Source organism: Salvelinus fontinalis, chromosome 13, assembly GCF_029448725.1.
Source record: "Salvelinus fontinalis isolate EN_2023a chromosome 13, ASM2944872v1, whole genome shotgun sequence".
NCBI classification, from domain to species: domain Eukaryota; kingdom Metazoa; phylum Chordata; class Actinopteri; order Salmoniformes; family Salmonidae; genus Salvelinus; species Salvelinus fontinalis.
In genome coordinates, this window is record NC_074677.1 from 38,250,162 (window position 1) to 38,271,575 (window position 21,414).

The 21,414-nt window shown below is 40.3% G+C and overlaps 1 protein-coding gene across 1 annotated transcript in view; it reads left to right on the forward strand.

Annotated features, from left to right (window-relative positions):
• The window catches only part of LOC129868620 (ectodysplasin-A-like), a 62,236-nt gene that overhangs the window by 18,282 nt on the left and 22,540 nt on the right, over positions 1–21,414 (forward strand). Inside the window, exon 2 of the mRNA XM_055942754.1 lies at positions 16,717–16,825. Within this exon, the coding sequence (XP_055798729.1) occupies positions 16,717–16,825 (109 nt within the window). The remainder of the gene's footprint in view (positions 1–16,716; positions 16,826–21,414) is intronic.

Sequence of the window (21,414 nt, forward strand, 5' to 3'; positions counted from 1 at the left end):
GATAGGCTTGAATTCATAAACAGCAGAGCTGCTGGCAAAACGCACAAAAGTGCTCTTTGATTGAATGCTTACGAGCCTGCTGGTGCCCACCATCGCTCAGACTGCTCTATCAAATCATAGACTTAATTATAACATAATAACACACAGAAATACGAGCCTTAGGTCATTAATATGGTCGAATCCGGAAACTATCATCTCGAAAACAAAACATTTATTCTTTCAGTGAAATACGGAACCGTTCCGTATTTTATCTAACGGGTGGCATCCATCAGTCTAAATATTCCTGTTACATTGCACAACCTTCAATGTTATGTCATAATTACGTAAAATTCTGGCAAATTAGTTCGCAATGAGCCAGGCGGCCCTAACTGTTGCATATACCCTGACTCTGCGTGCAATGAACGCAAGAGAAGTGACAATTCCACCTGGTTAATATTGCCTGCTAACCTGGATTTCTTTTAGCTAAATATGCAGGTTTAAAATTATATACTTCTGTGTATTGATTTTAAGAAAAGCATTGATGTTTATGGTTAGGTACACGTTGGAGCAACGACAGTCCTTTTTCGCGAATGCGCACTGCATCGATTATATGCAACGCAGGACACGCTAGATAAACTAGTAATATCATCAACCATGTGTAGTTATAACTAGTGATTATGATTGATTGATTGATTGTTTTTTATAAGATAAGTTTAATGCTAGCTAGCAACTTACCTTGGCTTCTCACTGCATTCGCGTAACAGGCGGGCTTCTCGTGAGGCAGGTGGTTAGAGCGTTGGACTCGTTAACCGTAAGGTTGCAAGATTTAATCCCTGAGCTGACAAGGTAAAAATCTGTCGTTCTGCCCCTGAACAAGGCAGTTAACCCACCGTTCCTAGGCCGTCATTGAAAATAAGAATGTGTTCTTAACTGACTTGCCTAGTTAAATAAAGAATTTAAAAAAACATTTACGATTTCCGAATTGTTATGAAAACTTTCAATCGGCCCTAATTATTCGGTCGACCTCTCGTTAAAAATGAAAGCCAAGAATAGAGCTTCTTAGACCATATCAAGTGAGGCCATGATGATCACATAATCAAATTGTGTTGGTCACATACACATATTTAGCAGATGTTATTGCGAGTCTAGCGAAATGCTTGTGTTCCTAGCTCCGATAGTGCATTAATATCTAACAATTCATAACAATACACACACATCTAAAAGTAAAATAATGGAATTAAGAAATATATAAATATTAGGACGAGCAGTGTCGAGGTGGCATTGACTAAAATACAGTATATACATATGAAATGAGTAAAGTAATATGTAAACATTATTAAAGTGACTAGTGTTCCATTATTAAAGTAACCAGTGATTCCATGTATATGTACAGTTGAAGTCGGAAGTTTACATAGCCAAATACATTTCAACTCAGTTTTTTCACAATTACTGACATTTAATCCAAGTAAAAATTCCCTGTATTAGATCAGTTAAGATCACCACTTTATTTTAAGAATGTGAAATGTCAGAATAATAGTAGAGAGAATAATTTATTTCAGCTTTTATTTCTTTCATCACATTCCCAGTGGGTCAGAAGTTTACATACACTCAATTAGTATTTGGTAGCATTGCCTTTAAATTGTTTAACTTGGATCAAACGTTTCGGGTAGCCTTCCACAAGCTTCCCACAATAAATTGGGTGAATTTTGGCCCATTCCTCCTGACAGAGCTGGTGTAACTGAGTCAGGTTTGTAGGCCTCCTTGCTCGCAGACGCGTTTCCAGTTCTGCCCACAAATGTTCTATAGGATTGAGGTCAGGGCTTTGTGATGGCCACTCCAATACCTTGACTTTGTTGTCCTTAGCCATTTTGCCACAACTTTGGAAGTATGCTTGGGGTCATTGTCAATTTGGAAGACCCATTTGCGACCAAGCTTTAACTTCCTGACTAATGTCTTGAGCTGTTGCTTCAATATATCCACATAATTTTCCTGCTTCATGATGCCATCTGTTTTGTGAAGTGCACCAGTCCCTTCTGCAGCAAAGCACCACAACATGATGCTGCCACCCCTGTGCTTCACGGTTGGGATGGTGTTCTTCGGCTTGCAAGCCTCCCCCTTTTTTCTCCAATCATAACAATGGTCATTATGGCCAAGCAGTTCTATTTTTGTTTCATCAGACCAGAAGACATTTCTCCAAGATGTACGATCTTTGTCCCCGTGTGCAGTTGCAAACCGTTGTCTGGCTTTTTTATGGCGGTTTTGGAGCAGTGGCCTCTTCCTTGCTGAGCAGCCTTTCAGGTTATGTCGAGATAGGGCTTGCTATTGTACCTGTTTCCTCCAGCATCTTCACAAGGTCCTTTGCTGTTGTTCTGGGATTGATTTGCACTTTTTGCACAAAAGTATATTCATCTCTAGGAGACAGAACGCGTCTCCATCCTCAGCGGTATGATGGCTGCGTGTGCCCATGGTGTTTATACTTGCATACTATTGGTTGTACAGATGTACGTGGTACCTTCAGGCATTTGGAAATTGCTCCCAAGGATCAACCAGACTTGTGGAGGTCTACAATTTTTGGGGGGAGGTCTTGGCTGATTTCTTTTGATTTTCCCATGATGTCAAGCAAAGAGGCACCGAGTTTGAAGGTAGGCCTTGAAATACATCCACAGGTATACCTCCAATTGACTCAAATGATGTCAATTAGCCTATCAGAAGCTTCTAAAGCCATGACATTATTTTCTGGAATTTTCCAAGCTGTTTAAAGGCACAGTCAACTTAGTGTATGTAAACCTTTGACCCACTGGAGTTGTGATACAGTGAATTATAAATAAAGTAATCTGTCTGTAAACAATTGTTGGAAAAATTACTTGTGTCATGCACAAAGTAGATGTCCTAACCGACTTGCCAAAACTATAGTTTGTTAACAAGGAATTGGAACCCTTTTGTGGAGTGGTTGAAAAATGAGTTTTAATGACTCCAACCTAAGTGTATGTAAACTTCCGACTTCAAATGTATATAGGGCAGCAACCTCTAAGGTGCAGGGCAGCAACCTCTAAGGTGCAGGGTTGAGTATCCGGGTGGTAGACGGCTAGTAACCGGGTGGTGACCGGCTAGTAACATCATTGTTCACATATATCTCCGGTGTCGCCTGGATTTTCTCTCTGCAGAGTTACAGAACCATGTGTCATCGTTATTGCTGCTGCGTAGAAACGTTGCGTGCTTTGCTTAACTTGGCAGGCTGCGTGAACAGGAATCTGCATACTATTAGAAATGGCTGGAGTCAGTGCATGATCTGGATGAAGGAGGAAAGGGGAACAATGTCCAAACCTCTTCTGTGGTTCTTCTTTCAATGTCTCTGTGTTAGTCTGACCACACTCATATCTAAGGAATCACAATAACACTGATGCGATGCAAGATTCTGACAGTATGTGTGATTAAAGTAGTCTGGGGAATGCCCTTTAAGATAAGTGCCCTATATCTTTTACCATTGCTTTATCACTGATGTCTTATGGTTAGTCTGACTTGTTGGGCCGATGCTGTACATGGTGAATCAATTGAATTGTATAGTACTTTTCACTTGATTTAAGAATGTTCAATATATAGCGCCCAATACCCAACACATGTTGTTGCATTCAGTTTGTGCAATACTGTATAAGAGGGGAACAGTGCTCTCTAGTCATGTAGACAGTAGACTCCACTTGAGCATCCCGTCTACACTATTGTTCTTTATATGTCTTATGGCATTCCTACTGATATCTAGAGCGGTGATGAATACTGAAGTCTGTTGACTCCTAAGTACAAAGGCTCTTATATGCTGTATGTGGGACTTTCTCATTGTGCTTAAACTGTTCAATCTCCAGAGGCCTGTAACATGAGTTTAATTCTGACTTCATAGTGAGACAATCAGAAAGGCTTGTCTGGGCTGTATCATGACCGTTTCTGACATCTCAGTGGATCTGGTTGGTTGCCTGTGGTGCTGAAATGACATAATGACACACATCAGTGGATCTGGTTGGTTGCCTTTGGTGCTGAAATGACATAATGACTCACAAAAGCAGAAGATGTTGAATTGGTTTGTGTCCTGGAATTAATATAAAGAGAGTCATTCTCCTCAACCACAGTCACTTACTGTGGGCTTACTCACCCATTCTCCATGGAAGTGACAAACTTCCTGAGAGCACTCCACGTCGGGGAATCCTTTTTGAGGCACTGTACTGTAGCTACTGCCAGCATGGTTACGATGATTGAGTCTCTGAATACAAATGCATCTCAGTGCAACCCCTGATGGGCCTCCCTTCATGGCTCACTCCCCCTACTCCACGCTACACATAACTCGTGATGCTCAGACATTTGCACACGTCTTTCCAAAGTTATGGGTTAAAATTCAGTTTGAATCAGTTGAGATCTTTAATAGTGCCCATCCACAGTGTTTTTTGACTGAGTCAATACACCACTCTGTGTCTGTGCCAAATGCTATACAGTTTTCCAATAGGGATTCCACGCATATTGGTGGTAGTATAACTGTTAGCTATTAACTAGTAGTTACTAGACATGTCAAGTGATTTAAGTTCATCCCCTTTGAAATCTGATGTTTCATAGTCATATTGTTGATGTTTTATGAAATGTTTGAAATTACGTGAGCAATAGTGTGCCAGAAATGATTTCCTATGATTGACAGTTGGCTTACATGAGAGCACTTGGACAAGGGTGAATGCTGTTAACACTCAAACATTTGGCCTTACATGGACCCAGTGCCCAGTTCAAACATGGGCCTCTGAGAATGGTGTCTGCAGACTGGTTCATGTAAGGCAGTGGGCTTCAAGACATGTTTCATTCCCCTTCTTTACAACAGTCGTTAACATCTCCATGATCTCTACATATACAATAGATTCTGTGCAGTATAAACAATAGCAGTTGTGTTTATTCTTTGAATCATTCATGCGGAAGGTCATGAAATGTTCCACGCATTCATTGCGGGTGTTTTTATGGGCTGTTCACAACATAATGACTAACTACATTTTTCATGATATAAAAACACTACTCATGAAGACACACTTGGGTTTGTACGACAAGTGAAAATAAATATGAAGGCAGAGAAAGCTACTGTGAAACATGCCCACACATACAGGGTAATCCCTCTACCTCTCAGTCCCAGTGTTCCAAGCAATGCTAAACATATTGGCCAAAGAAACATTTTTGTAATAAATGATGAACATGTTTTCCATTCATTTAACTCAAACTACCAACCATACAGTAGGCCTTCTACCTCTCCAAAAGCTTCTTATCAGAATCATCTTGTGGTGTCTAAACATTTGATCAAACACCAGCGTTGCTGAAAACGAGATCCTTCTTGATCCTATTCCAGCAATAACAAACAAGCAACCTTGCATACATATATTGTAATTTTTGAAAAATCTAGATGTCTTCAGTTTCCATGTATTATGAATGAGTAGAGCTGCTATCCAACATGTATCTGATAACTGAAATCTGTGGACCAGCATGGCACGCATAACAGATAGAATATGAATCAATAGACCAGTATCCCCGGGCTCTAGTGTTCCTCCCATGGCTCCTCTTCCCCAAAATCATTCCCAAAAGTGATAGCACTACCCGCTGTGCCAAAAATGCTTGACGTGTCACTGCAGGACTGAATTTAGGACGATTTTGGAATCAGTCATGTGTTTTATTCCCAAATGTACATACTTTTCCACTCCAATGTCACATAATCATTCAGTCTGACCCCTCATCAACGTTACATGCTGTTTAGACAGAGGGGGAATACATTTTTCACACTGCACACACCAACATAATGAACAGAATAGTGTTAGCCTTCGTCAAGAATAAGACTCTGGGTGGTCTGTTTGCAGCAGTGATGAGGAATAAGTCAAATCTCTCGTGTTTTTCTACCCACTGTCTCTCCGGTCCCCTCAGGGGTTGGCGTGTTTGGCTGGGCTGTGGGCTCCCTTTTGGGCTTGGCCCCTGAGCAGAACACGTATCTGACAGAGGAGCCGTTAAATCAAGCCCCAGACACAAGTGCATGACCCACTCTAGGGACAACACACAGGGGACATGCTGACTTGACCTCAAGCTCCAGATGTGGACTTGTTGTAACCTTATGATCCAGGCATCATTCAATGTCTTTCAATCAATGCAACATTTTCTCTCAGCTCATGGCAAAATGTGTAGAATTGTAGGAATTTGCTGTTTTCCCCAAAAAATCCCTTGCGTGGGGGACCCGCGAAACTGCGGTACACCACTTCTTTCAATCCTGGTTCGTGCAGGGAAGAATATCAGACTAATTAAAGTTGTTATAAAAAAGATTTATGCTGAAATTATGTATGCATGCTTGCTTGCCAATGTAGGCACAGCAGGTCTGCATTTGTTTGATACTCTACGTGTTGCCAAACACAAAACCGAGGTTATAGCAGGCAGTGACTCATTGGAAACATGCCTACTCAGCATGTCCCAGTATCAGGCATCATACGCAAACAAGTGCTCAACAAAGTATGGTAAACACCCCTTGTTATGCAAAGAGACCTTCCTGGTCTCTTGACTGTTTGGAGTTCAGTTGAGTACATCATTCCAGTCCCAGTCCCAGCCGCACTACTAGAAACAGGGTCAAAGGTCTGTAAAAAAAAAAAAAAAACTATGGTCCACAGATCTCATTTGTTCTGAACAACCCTTTAACTGGAACAGAATATGGAAAAATATGACCATTGTAACAGCCTCTCTCCTCCTCTTCGTCTGAAGAGGAGGAGTAGGGATCAGACCAAAATGCAGCGGGTTGTGAAGACATAAATAATATTTATTAACAGAACGACGAAACACGAAAACTCTTTAACAAACTACAAAACAAATAAACGACGTAGACTGACCTAAAACATGAGAACTTTACAAATACACGAAGAACGCACGAACAGGTACAGACTACAAACCAACGCTACAGTCCCGTGTGGTACGAACATACATACAGACACGGAAGACAATCACCCACAAACAAACAGTGTGAACAACCTACCTTAATATGGTTCTCAATCAGAGGAAACGTAAAACACCTGTCCCTGATTGAGAACCATATCAGGCTAATAGACAATGAACCTAAACATAGAAACACATAACATAGAATGCCCACCCAGCTCACGTCCTGACCAACAAAACAAAGGATTAACACAATAACTAGGGTCAGAACGTGACAACCATGGCATCCTGTAATCGGAACCATCAACTTATACTGTACATTGTAAGTTTGTTCACAGACTGTATTCAGTCGTGGAAAAAGCGCCCAATTGTCATAAAAGTAAAGATACCTTACTAGAAAATGACTCAAGTAAAAGTGAAAGTTACCCAGTAAAATCATACTTGAGTAAAAGTCTAGAAGTATCTGGTTTTAAATACTCTTAAGTATCAAAAGTAAAAGTATAAATCATTTAAAATTCCTTATATTAAGCAAACCAGACAGCACCATTGTCTAGTTTTTTATTTTTATTTATGATAGCCAGGGGCACACTCCAACACTCGGACATAATTTTCATATGCAGCATGTGTTTAGTGAGTCCGCCAGGTCAGATGCAGTAGGGATGACCAGGGATGTTCTCTTGATAAGTGTGTGAATTAGACAATTTTCTGTCCTGCTAAGCATTCAAAATGTAACGAGTACTTTTGGGAGTCAGGGAAAATGTATGGAGTAAAAACTTCATAATATTCTTTAGGAATGTAGTGAAGTAGCCACCCGAGTGGCGCGGTGGTCTACGGCACTGCATCGCAGTGTTAGCTGCAGTGTCGTCCAGGTTAGGGGAGGTTTTGGCCGGCAGGGATGTCCTTGTCCCATCGCGCACTAGCGACTGGCTTCCGTGCGGCTGGTGCGGCTGGCTTCCGGGTTAAGTGGGCATTGTGTGAAGAAGCAGTACGGCTTGGTTGGGTTGTGTTTCGGAGGACGCACTACTCTCGACCTTCGCCTCTCCCGAGTCCGTACGAAAGTTGCAGCGATGAGTGAAGACTGTAACTACCAATTGGATTCCACGAAATTGGGGATAAAAGGGTATAAAAAAAGGAACGTAGTGAAGTAAAAGTTGTGAAAAATATTAAAGTACAGATACCCCAAAAAACGACTTAAGTAGTACTTCCAAGTACTTTACACCGCTAACTGTATTTAACACAAGCAAACATTTTACAATGAAATTGGTCCCAACTCCCAACTGTTCACTGTGTCCCCTAAATCAGGTAGGCACATTCCTTCAGATGATGTGGGAGTGCGGTGCAGTTAAATGCTTCTGGGGCAAAGTTACAAATTTCATTAAATAGTGCCTGAATGTAAATTGTCAATGTTTTGCATCTATTATGTTACTTAACGGTAATAGCTCCTTGAATCTCTCGATCAATCAGAGACGATTACTGCTGGCAGGCAGCACTGCCGCAAAAAAAGATGTTGGCTCTTAGATGACAATCACCTCACTCTCTCCCGATTCACCAGTAGATACAGTTACTATTAGAAGTTATAACATTATAATTATCGACAGTGAGAAGAAATGATGCTAGTCAACAAACAATTGAGACCTGGACAAATATACTTGACTCTGTAAAGAATAATCTCAGCTAAAGCTCAACACAAAAAAAAAAATCCATAAAGGCCAAAACATACAGTACATACAACAACAACAAACAAAAAATATATATATACACAATTGAAGTTGGATGTTTACATACACCTTAGCCAAATACATTTAAACTCAGTTTTTCACAATTCCTGACATTTAATCCTAGTAAGAATTCCCTGTTTTGGGTCAGTTAGGATCACCACTTAATTTTAAGAATGTGAAATGTCAGAATAATAGTAGAGAGAATGATTTATTTCAGCTTTTTTTTATTTCATCACATTCCCAGTGGGTCAGAAGTTTACATACACTCAATTAGTATTTGGTAGCATTGCCTTTAAATTGTTTAACTTGGGTCAAACGTTTCGGGTAGCCTTCCACAAGTTTCCCACAATAAGTTGGGTGAATTTTGGCCCATTCCTCCTGACAGAGCTGGTGTAACTGAGTCAGGTTTGTAGGGCTCCTTGCTCCCACACGCTTTTCAGTTCTGCCCACAAATGTTCTATGGATTTGAGGTCAGGGCTTTGTGATGGCCACTCCAATACCTTGACTTTGTTGTCCTTAGCAATTTTGCCACAACTTCGGAAGTATACTTGGGGTCATTGTCCATTTGGAAGACCCATTTGCGACCAAGCTTTAACTTCCTGACTGATGTCTTGAGATGTTGTTTCAATATATCATAATTTTCCTGCCTCATGATGCCATCTGTTTTGTGAAGTGCACCAGTCCCTCCTGCAGCAAAGCACCCCCACAACATGATGCTGCCACCCCTGTGCTTCACGGTTGGAATGGTGTTCTTTGGCTTGCAAGCCTCCCCCTTTTTCCTCCAAACATACCGATGGTCATTATGGCCAAACAGTTCTATTTTTCTTTCGTCAGACCAGAGGACATTTCTCCAAAAAGTGCAGTTGCACACCGTAGTCTGGCTTTTTTTATGGCTGTTTTGGAGCAGTGGCCTCTTCCTTGCTGAGCGGCCTTTCAGGTTATGTCGAAATAGGACTCGTTTTACTGTGGATATCGATCATTTTGTACCTGTTTCCTCCAGCATCTTCACAAGGTCCTTTGCTGTTTTTCTGGGATAGATTTGCACTTTTCGCACTAAAGTACGTTCATGTCTAGGAGACAGAATGCATCTCCTTCCTGAGCGGTATGACGGCTGCGTGGTCCCATTGTGTTCACACTTGCGTGCTATTGTCTGTACAGATGATTGCGGTACCTTCAGGCATTTGGAAATTGCTCCCAAGGATGAACCAGACTTGTTGAGGTCTACAATTTTTTTTCTGAGGTCTTGGCTGATTTCTTTTGATTTCCACATGATGTCAAGCAAAGAGGCACTGAGTTTGAAGGTAGGCCTTGAAATACATTCACACAGGTACACCTCCAATTGACTCAAATTATGTAATTTAGCCTATCAGAAGCTTCTAAAGCCATGACATCATTTTTTGGAATTTTCCAAGCTGTTTAAAGGCACAGTCAACTTAGTGTATGTAAACTTCTGACCCACTGGAATTGTGATACAGTGAATTATAAGTGAAATAATCTGTCTGTAAACAATTGTTGGAAAAATTACTCGTGTCATGCACAAAGTAGATGTCCTAACCGACTTACCAAAGCTATAGTTTGTTAACAAGAAATTTGTGGAGTGGTTGAAAAACGAGTTTTAATGACTCAAACCTAAGTGTATGTAAACTTCCGACTTCAACTGTATATATATATATATATATGTATATACCTATTTTAATCTTTTTAACTTTCTCTGCTTTCAGGCCCACGGGAAGGGGTGGTATGGGGAGGGTTTTCTCTGGTTGTCGGGTGGGGGGTCTGGGGGGGGGGGGGTGACTGACGAGCAACCCTAGTTCCGGAATGGGGGGTGGGGGGATGATAGAGACATGTTGGCTGGGTGGGGTTGGGGGAATGGGATAGGAGGTTGGGAATGGGATAGGAGGTTGTTTTTCTGTTTATACTGAATGTATTATTACTTAAACCCCTGTATGTATTATTACTGTTTATACTGAATGTAGTATTACTTAAACCCCTGTATGTATTATTACTGTTTATACTGAATGTATTATTACTTAAACCCCTGTGTCTTGTTTTGCACGCTTTGTACAAAATAATAAAATGCAGTACTACAGGATATTTCTTAACGTAGCTCCTTATTAGCTAGCTATAACTTGCATGTTCACGTATCTCCAACCATGATCATCTGACCATGACCTAACCATCTGAGTGGTCTTAACCAATCATAGCACAGTATGATACGGTGGTAAAATGCATCAAATTATAATTCAGTATGTTTACACATATGAATATTACACCCTGTATGTATTATTACTGTTTATACTGAATGTATTATTACTGTTTATACTGAATGTATTATTACTTAAACCCCTGTATGTATTATTACTGTTTATACTGAATGTATTATTACTTAAACCCCTGTATGTATTATTTCTGTTTATACTGAATGTATTATTACTTAAACCCCTGTATGTATTATTTCTGTTTATACTGAATGTATTATTACTTAAACCCCTGTATGTATTATTACTGTTTATACTGAATGTATTATTACTTAAACCCCTGTATGTATTATTTCTGTTTATACTGAATGTATTATTACTTAAACCCCTGTATGTATTATTTCTGTTTATACTGAATGTATTATTACTTAAACCCCTGTATGTATTATTTCTGTTTATACTGAATGTATTATTACTTAAACCCCTGTATGTATTATTTCTGTTTATACTGAATGTAGTATTACTTAAACCCCTGTATGTATTATTTCTGTTTATACTGAATGTATTATTACTTAAACCCCTGTATGTATTACTTACTGTTATTTTTATTTTGAGTGGCAGCCTATGGGAAGATGTTTTCTAAACCTATACATTGAAATGGTTAGTGTACCTGTAAACCCCCCCCCACCCCCCACCAAAAAAATACAAATGTGGTCCAAAAAAAGAAGAAAGAGAGGTATGTACTCTGATCTCCCCTATTACAGCGCGATGAATGAGATGGCAATGTCCGCCATCAGTATAAAAGGTGCAATTTAAAACGCACCTGGAAACGCCACCTGTATAGAAATGCTCCATGTCTCACGGCAGACTCATGTTGCATAGTCTAGACAATGCGTCTCTCCAGCCTTTCAGAGAACCGGCGCATTAGGTTAGCATTTGGCAGGTCAGCATCTATTCTGGTGGTGGTGATACTTCCCACACCGCCCCAGACCACACTGGGTTATTCTAATATTGGATGTTTCTCTCTCTCTCTCTTTCTCTCTCTCTCTCTCTCTCTCTCTCCTCTGTCTGATTTACTTTGAGCCTCTTTACACTTACTAAACTTTGCGTAAAAATACATATACAAACTTGTGTACTTGCCACGTCTCGACCTCTACCTCTGGAGGTAGAACACGACGCTAGCCCGACAGTTGCCCCCTTGAAGCAGGACAGTGTAAACAGAAGTGTCTTGTTGAGCCAACACTCCTACTGTATAAATGGTAATAGCAGAGCAATGTTGAAATGTATAAACATTTTCCTCATATTTGAGACTTATTTTATTGTTTTTAGCTGAAACTGCAGTAACAGCCTGTTACATTCTGAAATTGTCGCACTGAGCCACGTAAAACTACGGAAGCCCATCATACAAATAGGATATATTTTTTCATTTGTAACGTTGTGTGGTGTTTTCCTGGGTCCCAGAGTTTTTCCTGATCTGGCTAACCTAACCAACTCCGGACCCTAGTTGTAGCGTATGACATAGTAATACATCACTGTTTTTTTTTTAAACGGTTTTATATGGGCTATGATAGGACCAGATTATTTTTCTAATCAGGACATACAGTATGTTGTTGTTTTTTACTAGTGGAAAAACTCCTGGCCCTAGGGAGAATGAAAACATTACAACCATTTACACAGACAAAGAGACAACAATTGCTATTGGACAATAAAACTAACAAGGCTGAGCTCGCTGTATGCAGAGTTGCATCTTGTAGGCCTTTGAATCTGTATATAAAAATATACTCAGAGTATGTTATCACTATTGTGTTGATTGATTCATTCCAGTCAATAATTCTGGATTAAAAAGGTCTCGGTAGCCAAGCCACCCGAACGAAGTGTGAATATAAACCACATTTAATCATATTCACATTTTCTCAGAACACAAATGGGCCTATTTTAGGCTATAAATACATAGCTTAGGCTATAAAAACATGACGTTACGTTTCCCCTTGCCGGGTCCAGATGGGATCAGAGTGCATAGGCTTCTCTAGGCTACCTGCAGCTGTGGTTGTTATCAGTAGATTACAGTTGATCAGACTGAAGCACAGACTAATTGTTCATGTTGACAAATATTTTTGGGTGGCGGGTATGGGCTTCTATATCAAACTGCTCTTCACAAATCTGCAGTGAATTAACTTATACTCACATTTCCAGCCACAATATGCTTATACCACATGTAATGATATTGATGAAAAGGAAGTCTGGTTTGTTGTAATGTTGTAAGGTAGGCCTACTGTAATATTTGTATGACGGGGTTAATCGGCTAAAGTTACATGATGAAGACATGCTGTTAGCAACTCTGTGCTTTTGTTTTGAAGTTAAAATGTAACGAGTGTAGCCTACAGACGACAAAATAAACCCTTTAAATGTCTGCACATGCTTGTGAATTGTTGCATTATTCAAGAGTGTAATGTTATTGTATTATTCAATAGTGTAATATGTTTTGGACATTGTCTAATAGTTTGTGCTAACTGGCTAGCAGCTACTGTGCTATTTACATTCAATTCGAGCTGCGGACCAAGAATGTGGCATTGCCAGCCACAACAAAAAGTAAGGCAAGGATGTAATGTGAATTGAAAGGTAGAATTCTCTTTTGCCATCCCGCTCCTCAGACTCTCCTTCATGTCTCATAGTGGGAGTAGGGATGACTCTGTTCCCATGTTGCTTTACACAGTCTCTCCCCCACACCTCATTCTGTAGGCCTAGGATCTTATTTTGCACTTGTCTAATGAATCACTACCTCTAAGCTGCAGTTGTTCCCTCATTTGATCCTTTTCCAACTTGTGTGCACACTTCACATACTACAAGGTAGCATCAAAGTAGAGGCTTATATTGGAGTATGTACTATAAAATAGATTGTATTGTAAAAGGATTTGAAACAAGACAGTAGATTGTGTGTCACTGAGAACAGTTTGTTTTGCCTAGTTTCCCCTGGGGTGGGGATTTCATAATAGAACTCTAAGTACATATTTGTAATATTCGTGCCTTGGGCATCACATGTTTCATTTTCACATGTCTTTATGCAACCTGAATATGACAACTGCTGTAGAATATAATGAACACAGTTTACCTAACAGCAGATTGTTGGTTTTACCCATCCCACTGAAAGACAATATCTGCTCAGAGAGCATGTACTCCTGTCAAATGTTGAGACCTTAATTCTTAAACCAGTAAGTGTGCAACCCAATACGTTTAAGGACCGCTGCTTGTGTGATCGTTTTAAGACCTCAAATGACTTTTCATTAATAATCTTGTCCAACAACATTGTGTTTGTTCTCGCTACTGGCTGTGTTTGCTGATATCTTGTTTCAGATGTGCATATATGTTTGATTGATATGAAGATAAAGCTCAGTGACCGGCAGGATGTAGTGATCGTCTGTTGGGGGAATCATATAACATTACATCATAGTTCCTGTCATCCCATACTTATAATTTAGCTTGGACTGAGGATATCCTCTGTAATCATTGGATGGAAGCCACTTGTTAGATTGACTTTTAGCTGGAATTTTAGTTGTGCAAGGACAATTAATGACTCAAACTCACCCACATCATCTGTAGTGGGTGTTGTAAGGCACTTCATTTTTATAAAATGTTATTATGTATATACACTGAGTGTACATGATATAGACTGACCAGGTGAATCCAGGTGGAAGCTATGATCTGTTATTCATGTCAGCTGTTAAATCCAATTCAATCAGTGTAGATGAAGGGGAGGAGACAATTGAAATAAGGATGTTAAGCCTTGAGACAATTGAGACATGGATTGTGTATGTGTGCAATTCAGAGCGTGAATGGACAAGACAAAACATTTAAGTGCCTTTGAACGGGGTATGGTAGTAGGTGCCAGGCGCACTGCTTTGTGTGTGTCAAGAACTGCAACGCTGCTGGGTTTTTCACGCTCAACAGTTTCCTGTGTGTATCAAGAATGGTCCACCACCCAAAGGACATCCAGCCAACTTGGCACAACTGTGGGAAGCATTGAAGTCAACATTAGCCAGCATCCCTGTGGAATGCTTTCGACACCTTGTAGAGTCCACGCCTCATCGAATTTAGGCTGTTTTGAGGGCAAAATATTAGGACGGTGTTCTTAATGTTTTGTACACTCAGTGTTGAATTTCTATCATAAAGGTGGGCTGCAGCATATGGAAAAGTACTTGGTGAGAGTCATGTTGACACAAGACCTCTGAACCTCAGCTTTGTCTCAGGCTCTACAGACTGTAATGAGTGCCTGTCAGGTTAGCTGAAGTTTTGGCCATCCTCTCCCTTTACGGGCTGGCTGGGATATCAAAGGCCCCGCTGATAAACAAAATAAACTCCCAGCACTGCTTTCACCCTTTATTGTCCTGCCCGGTTTTTAATGTCGGCCAGGTGCAGAGTTAAGCACAAACTCCAGCATTATTTAAGCCGGCATGCAATGAGCAGAGCATCCATAGAAGCCTGCCTGTTGTTGGTATCACTCAGCTACAGAACATACCTGCTAAATAAAGCCATTGTTATTACATTTTATTTGGAGTATATACTGTATGTTAATGGAATGTAGTCCATTGGTTACTGTTCTCATGTAATATTCCTGTCCTTAAAGCCAATGCTATAGAGTACTGTACAGTCTCTAATGTAGGTTGTAAGTACCCTGATATCAGTGCAGTATCCATATAGAGCTGAACTCTATAAACGTTGACACGCATGTACCAGCACATGAGACTCACCTCTGGAGAGTATAATGATAGTTGGTGGAAGTGGACAATCACCCCAAAGGAATGCAGAGGGGCCATAAAATGAAACCATTGGCTGGGAGTGATGTGAGGTCATTCTTATTGTTCACGTTTGGCAAGCCCTAGTCTCTCTGGCCAATTTTCACATAATTTTACAGGTACGGTATTGCCTTTATCAGCATTACTCTTTTATGTAGGACTTTTTAAACAGTAGTTTGAAGACACGTTTATGGAAGACTGAACTAGTGAAAAGTGAACTATAGTGCCCTCTAATATTTTGGAGGCAGAACTCCCCTATAACTGTTTGCCCAGGCATTATCTCAGTGGGCTAACACATTCTTGTGGCACGCAGATGACCCATGTTCAAACCCAGTCAAAAGTAATGTTTCTTTGCCTGTCTTACGGTCATTGGTGGATTTTTGAAATTGATGGCTACTGCTTTCTATTGTCATAAAATGTGCTATTTTCAATGAGTAATCAATACCACACTATCAAGTAGAAACCATGGAAACGAGCGGCCTGCTCCTACTATCCATCAGATAGAGACTCTGCCTGGGTTTGGTTTTCTGCATCTTGTACCATTCACATAAGCCTGATGCTTTCCATCAATGGAATCATGTTTTCACGTTGTTTCCCCTGGAGTTGGGCATGCGACTAAAACGTTAACCTTTCTCCCTCTCCCCTATTCCCTATCCCCTATTCCCTCTCCCCTATTCCCTCTCCCCTATTCCCTATCCCCTCTTCTTAGTATCTGTAGAGAGGAACTCTGCTGATCGCGTTGCAGTTTGGTCTAATTTATGTTCCACAGGTGCAGGTCTCATAAATATTCAAAGTGAACAAAGCCAAGTAATTCCATCCTGTGTCAACAAAAGCCAAAATACAGACACAAATCGAATCCATCCCAGTAGGGTTCCAGTCTGGATATGAAATATCAGTTGAAAAAACATAAAGTTTTTCTCCTTTTCCATACATTGCCCCTGATTTCCATAAATGGTATGAGATAATATGAACACACTTCGAATATCTTATGCAAGTTCTCATGACTGGCAAGTTAAGAGGTCCTACAGAGGCTTGAAATTATAAAGGCTCCATTGCAAACTACAGTTCTATTTCAATTTTACAGCACTTTTTTTTGTATCCCTCACTGACCAACAGAATAGATTGCCTCTGGGGAACAGTGAGGAAAACTCTCACCTCACAGAAGACAGAGAAAATGCCGTCCATCGCACCAAAAGGAGCCAGCAGAATAAACGACTTGATTCAGGTATGGATTCTTTTTCAGAGCAATGGTTTCATTACATTCAGAGAATGCCTTAAACTTTAATGTTCTAATTAATTTGATGGCTGGACGGATGGGTATACATCAAAGTTTTTCCTCCAGGGAAAAGTCTCATGTAATCAAGACAGCAGGGACAGAGCAGGCCTGAACCCTGTATGCTGCAAGGTTCATGGTCGGGGTGGTATTTCTTGTAACGCCAGCGATGTTTAGTTTTGTTTACAGAGGCTGGATCTGTGCACTTTGGGAGGGAAATGTTGTTCCCCACTTTTATGCTGTTGGTATGAAACCAGACCTTAAGTAATTATTTTTGCGGCCATTCTCCTGGTTTCTTGGTTTGACAGGGGTGAGCACTGGGTTTTTTGATGTGGTGTTCAATTCAAAGCCTGAGATGCATTGCATGTGTACATTTACAATGCAGTAATTAGTTTGGGCACTCTGTCATTAGAGAGGGTTTTAGTCTCTCTTCTCCCTCTCTCTCTCTCACTCACTCGCTCTCTCTCTCATTCCTCATTCCATTGTGGGCTACTGCTGCTTAGATATCAGTTGAAGTGAGTCTACATACCTTAGCTTCACACACATTAAGGTTGGAAAGATCCTGCCAGGATCAGGTTTGGCTAGTGAGGCAATGTTCCTTTCCTCTGATTACCTCCAGTAAGGCAAGGCTGAGGAGATGATTGACATGTGTTTTGAAAGCCGCCCTTTTCTGCTCTGAGGAATTATTTACATGTAAATGTGGTGCAGTTCCAATGTTGTGTTTTCAGTGGAGAGATACTATAGGGATGAAATGGTGCTGTGATCCCAGATGGAGAGCTGCTCTTTTGGCTTAATGCTGAAGATCTTCCCTTATGGACACTAATGATGTGTCTGTGACCAAGCACATTTAGGGAATAGGATATTCGGGGCTCTATTTTAACAAACTTAACGCAATGGTAAATCTAATCTAAGCGCAATAGTTCTGGAGGTATGTCAGAAATATTTTTTGCTATTTTCATAGCAGGGGCAGGTAGGTAGGTGCCTAGCGGTTAAGAGCGTTGGACCTGTAACTGAAAGGTAACTGGTTTCAATCCCTGAGCTGACTATTTGAAAAATCTGTTGATGTGCCCTTGAGCAAGTTGCTCTGGATAAGAGCGTCTGCAAAATGTTTTTTAAAAAATGTATATTTTCACTGGACTGAAATGACACCAGACTATCCATGTATGATCACACGGCTCAGGCTTAGGGCACTTCCGCCTACATCCAAACCAGACGAGATGCTCGTGCGGTGAGCAAACCTTCTGTGACACCTGATCTGTTTTGGTCTCTATCACCTTTGGTTTAAGAGACAAAGCAGGAAGAAGGGAGGGAACCCAACCCCTTCTGTGTTTTCTTCATGTGGAGCTTAAGCAATGTATTGAGGGTGGCATTGATCATTACAAGCACAGAATGTTTGTGATTTTTCACCTGCACAAAGAGTGCGGGGTCACCGCTGTAACAGGTAGAAGTGGGATCACTGGGATACGTGCCCCTACACAGATGGCTGCTGCTGTTGAAAGGAAAAGCTTCATGTTCACCTTTCGTTCCTACTCATTATCATCACCTACATGTGTCACTGAATTTAATCACAGAGATGTATTCACACCGCAAAGCCCATCTGTCTTCACTTCACAGTCAAATGTCATCAAGGCTAACATCATTTTTTATTCCAAGGTGTTTATTCATTCTTTCTGGAGTGTACAGTTTGTGGTTGCATTGGAAATGGATTGTGAGAGTGAGTCATGAGCCTGGAGTCCTTGTATGCTCTGTGTACCATAATGTAAACTGAAACACTCAGCATGAGGACTGTCAGAATAACATATGTAGACATTCCGTTAGTCTTCAGAATATGTCCGTTTTATGCCCTGGATATGCCTTCTCTCTGTCTCACTGCAAAGTGGAGTTGTCAGTTTTATAGGGGATATCTTTAAACACAGACAGATCTGAGGGCCGAGACTGCAGTGTTACTAAATCAGAGGCCTATTACGTCAAATAATTGTCTGTTTTGTCGCAAAGTCCTCTCTCATAGTTATACTGTTATATATCACGGCTGTATGTGGTTCATCACAGTACACCTCTAATATAACTGCCAACTTGGTTTGGTCCTCTGCACATACAGTATTTCATGTGTGGAGAATATATTGTACTTTTCCTTCAGAAAGTATTCATACCCCTTGACTTATTCCACATTTTGTTGTCTTACACCCTGAATTCAAAATGGATTCAATAGATTTTATTTCTCACCCATCTACACGCAATACCCCATAATGACAAAGTGAAAACCTGTTTTTAGAAATTTTTGCAAATGTATTGAAAATTAAATACAGAAATATCTCATTTACATTCACACCCCTGAGTCAATACATGTTAGAAGCGTCTTTGGCAGCGATTACAGCCGGGACTCTTTCTGGGTAAGTCTCTTAAGAGCTTTCCACACCTGGATTGTGCAACATTTGTCCATAATCTTTTTCTAAATTCTTCAAGCTCTATCAAATTGGTCTTTGATCATTGCTAGACAACCATTTTCAGGTTTTGCCATAGATTTTCAAACCAATTTAAGTCAAAACTGTAACTCAGTCACTCAGGGACATTCACTGCCTTCTTGGTAAGCAACTCCAGTGTTGATTTGGCCTTGTGTTTTAGGTTATTGTCCTGCTGAAAGCTGAATTCATCTCCCAGTGTCTGGTGGAAAGTAGACTGAAACAGGTTTTCCTCTAGGATTTTGCCGGTCTTAGCTCCATTCCGTTTCTTTTTTAATGTGTTGTATTGGATTTGCCCCAAACATAACACTTTGTATTCCGAACGGAAAGGTCATTTTTTTGCCAATTTTTGCAGTTTTACTTGAATGTCTTATTGCAAACAGAATGCATGTTTTGGGATATTTGTATTCTGTACAGGCTTTCTTCTTTTCACTCTGTCAATTAGGTTAGTATTGTGGAGTAACTGCAATGTTGTTGATCCATCCTCATTTTTCTCCTATCACAGCCATTAAACTATCTTTAAAGTCACTATTGGCCTTATGGAAAAAATCCCTGAGGAATTTCCTTCCTCTCCAGTAACTGAGTTAGGAAGGACATCTGTATCTTTGAAGTGACTGGGTGTATTGATACACCATCCAAAGTGTAATTAATAACTTCACTAAGCTCAAAGGGATATTCAATGTAATTTTTTTTACCCATCTACTGTACCAATAGGTGCCTTTCTTTTCTTTGGTCTTTGTGGTTGAATCTGTGTTTGAAATTCACTGCTTGACTGAGGGACCTTACAGATAACTATATGTTTGGGGTACAGAGATGTGTGGGGTACAGGTAGTCATTCAAAAATCATGTTAAACACTATTATTGCACAAAGTGAGTCACCATAACAAAGGGGTTGAATACGTATTGACTCAAGACATTTCAGCTTTTCATTTTTTATGAATTCTATTCATCAAAAATCATAATTCCACTTTAACATTATGGGCTATTATCTGTAGGCCAGTGACAAAAAAATCTCAACGCACTAAATCCATTTTAAATTCAGGCTGTAACACAATAAAATGTGGAAAAAGTCAAGGGGTGTGAATACTTTCAGAAGGCACTGTACCTCACAAATCCACCAAGGTCAATTACTTGCCTGAGGCAGGCTGAAAATACAATAAAGGAGCTTAATGTAATCTTCGGTCTCCCAGTGTCATTTGAAACACTGCTGTGTAATGGCCTGCAACCGATCAGGCCTCCTACTGTGAGACCTGTCCAAATTGCAATAATGAAGCTGCTGGCTAACTTCACTCTTTTTAAATAAAATTAGCCAGAGAGATGACAGATTGACCCATTGGCTCATCTCCTTGTTCTCCCCCTCCCCTCTCTGCTTGTATTAGGTTCCCCGGGGCACCCATGTACTCTGACAGCATTACATGACAAGGCCTTTGACAGGACTGGGAGCACCAACTCACTACATTAGATAATGCTGTTTTTCCCCTTCGCATGGAGCAGGGGAGAGCAGAGCTCCTTTTAAGATGTGGCCATTGGCTGACTCATTGTCTTCAATAACAGCCATTTATAGATCAATTTGATTTCAACTTAATATCCATTACATTTCTTGGACATTACTTTAACGGATCAAGCAGCCCCGGTCAAAAGGTCTCTCCAAATTAGGCAACAAGACAGACGATGTTATCGAACAAGCTGAGTATAGATTTATTAATTAATAGATATAATAAGAATTTGGGGGGTGCTTATAGTTGTATGTAATAGAATGTAGTTTTTTTGCATATCCCAACTCCCCCTGAGACACCTGCAGGGAGTGAGGTCACAGTTGTACAGCACCCCTGGAGCAATTAGGATTAAGGACTATGTTTAAGGTTACAATGATAGATTATTTTTTACCTTGTCCAGTATTTGAACCAGCAACCTTGTAGTTACTAGCCCAACACTCTAACTTTGAGGCTACCTGGATATGTGAGTTTAGCGCTACATTATAAACATATTCAATTAAGACTGAGCTTTAAAGCAAAGATCAACAATATCAGGCCTAAGGAATGAATGTTAACAATTTCCCCCACCTGCTTTCTGACAGGTCTG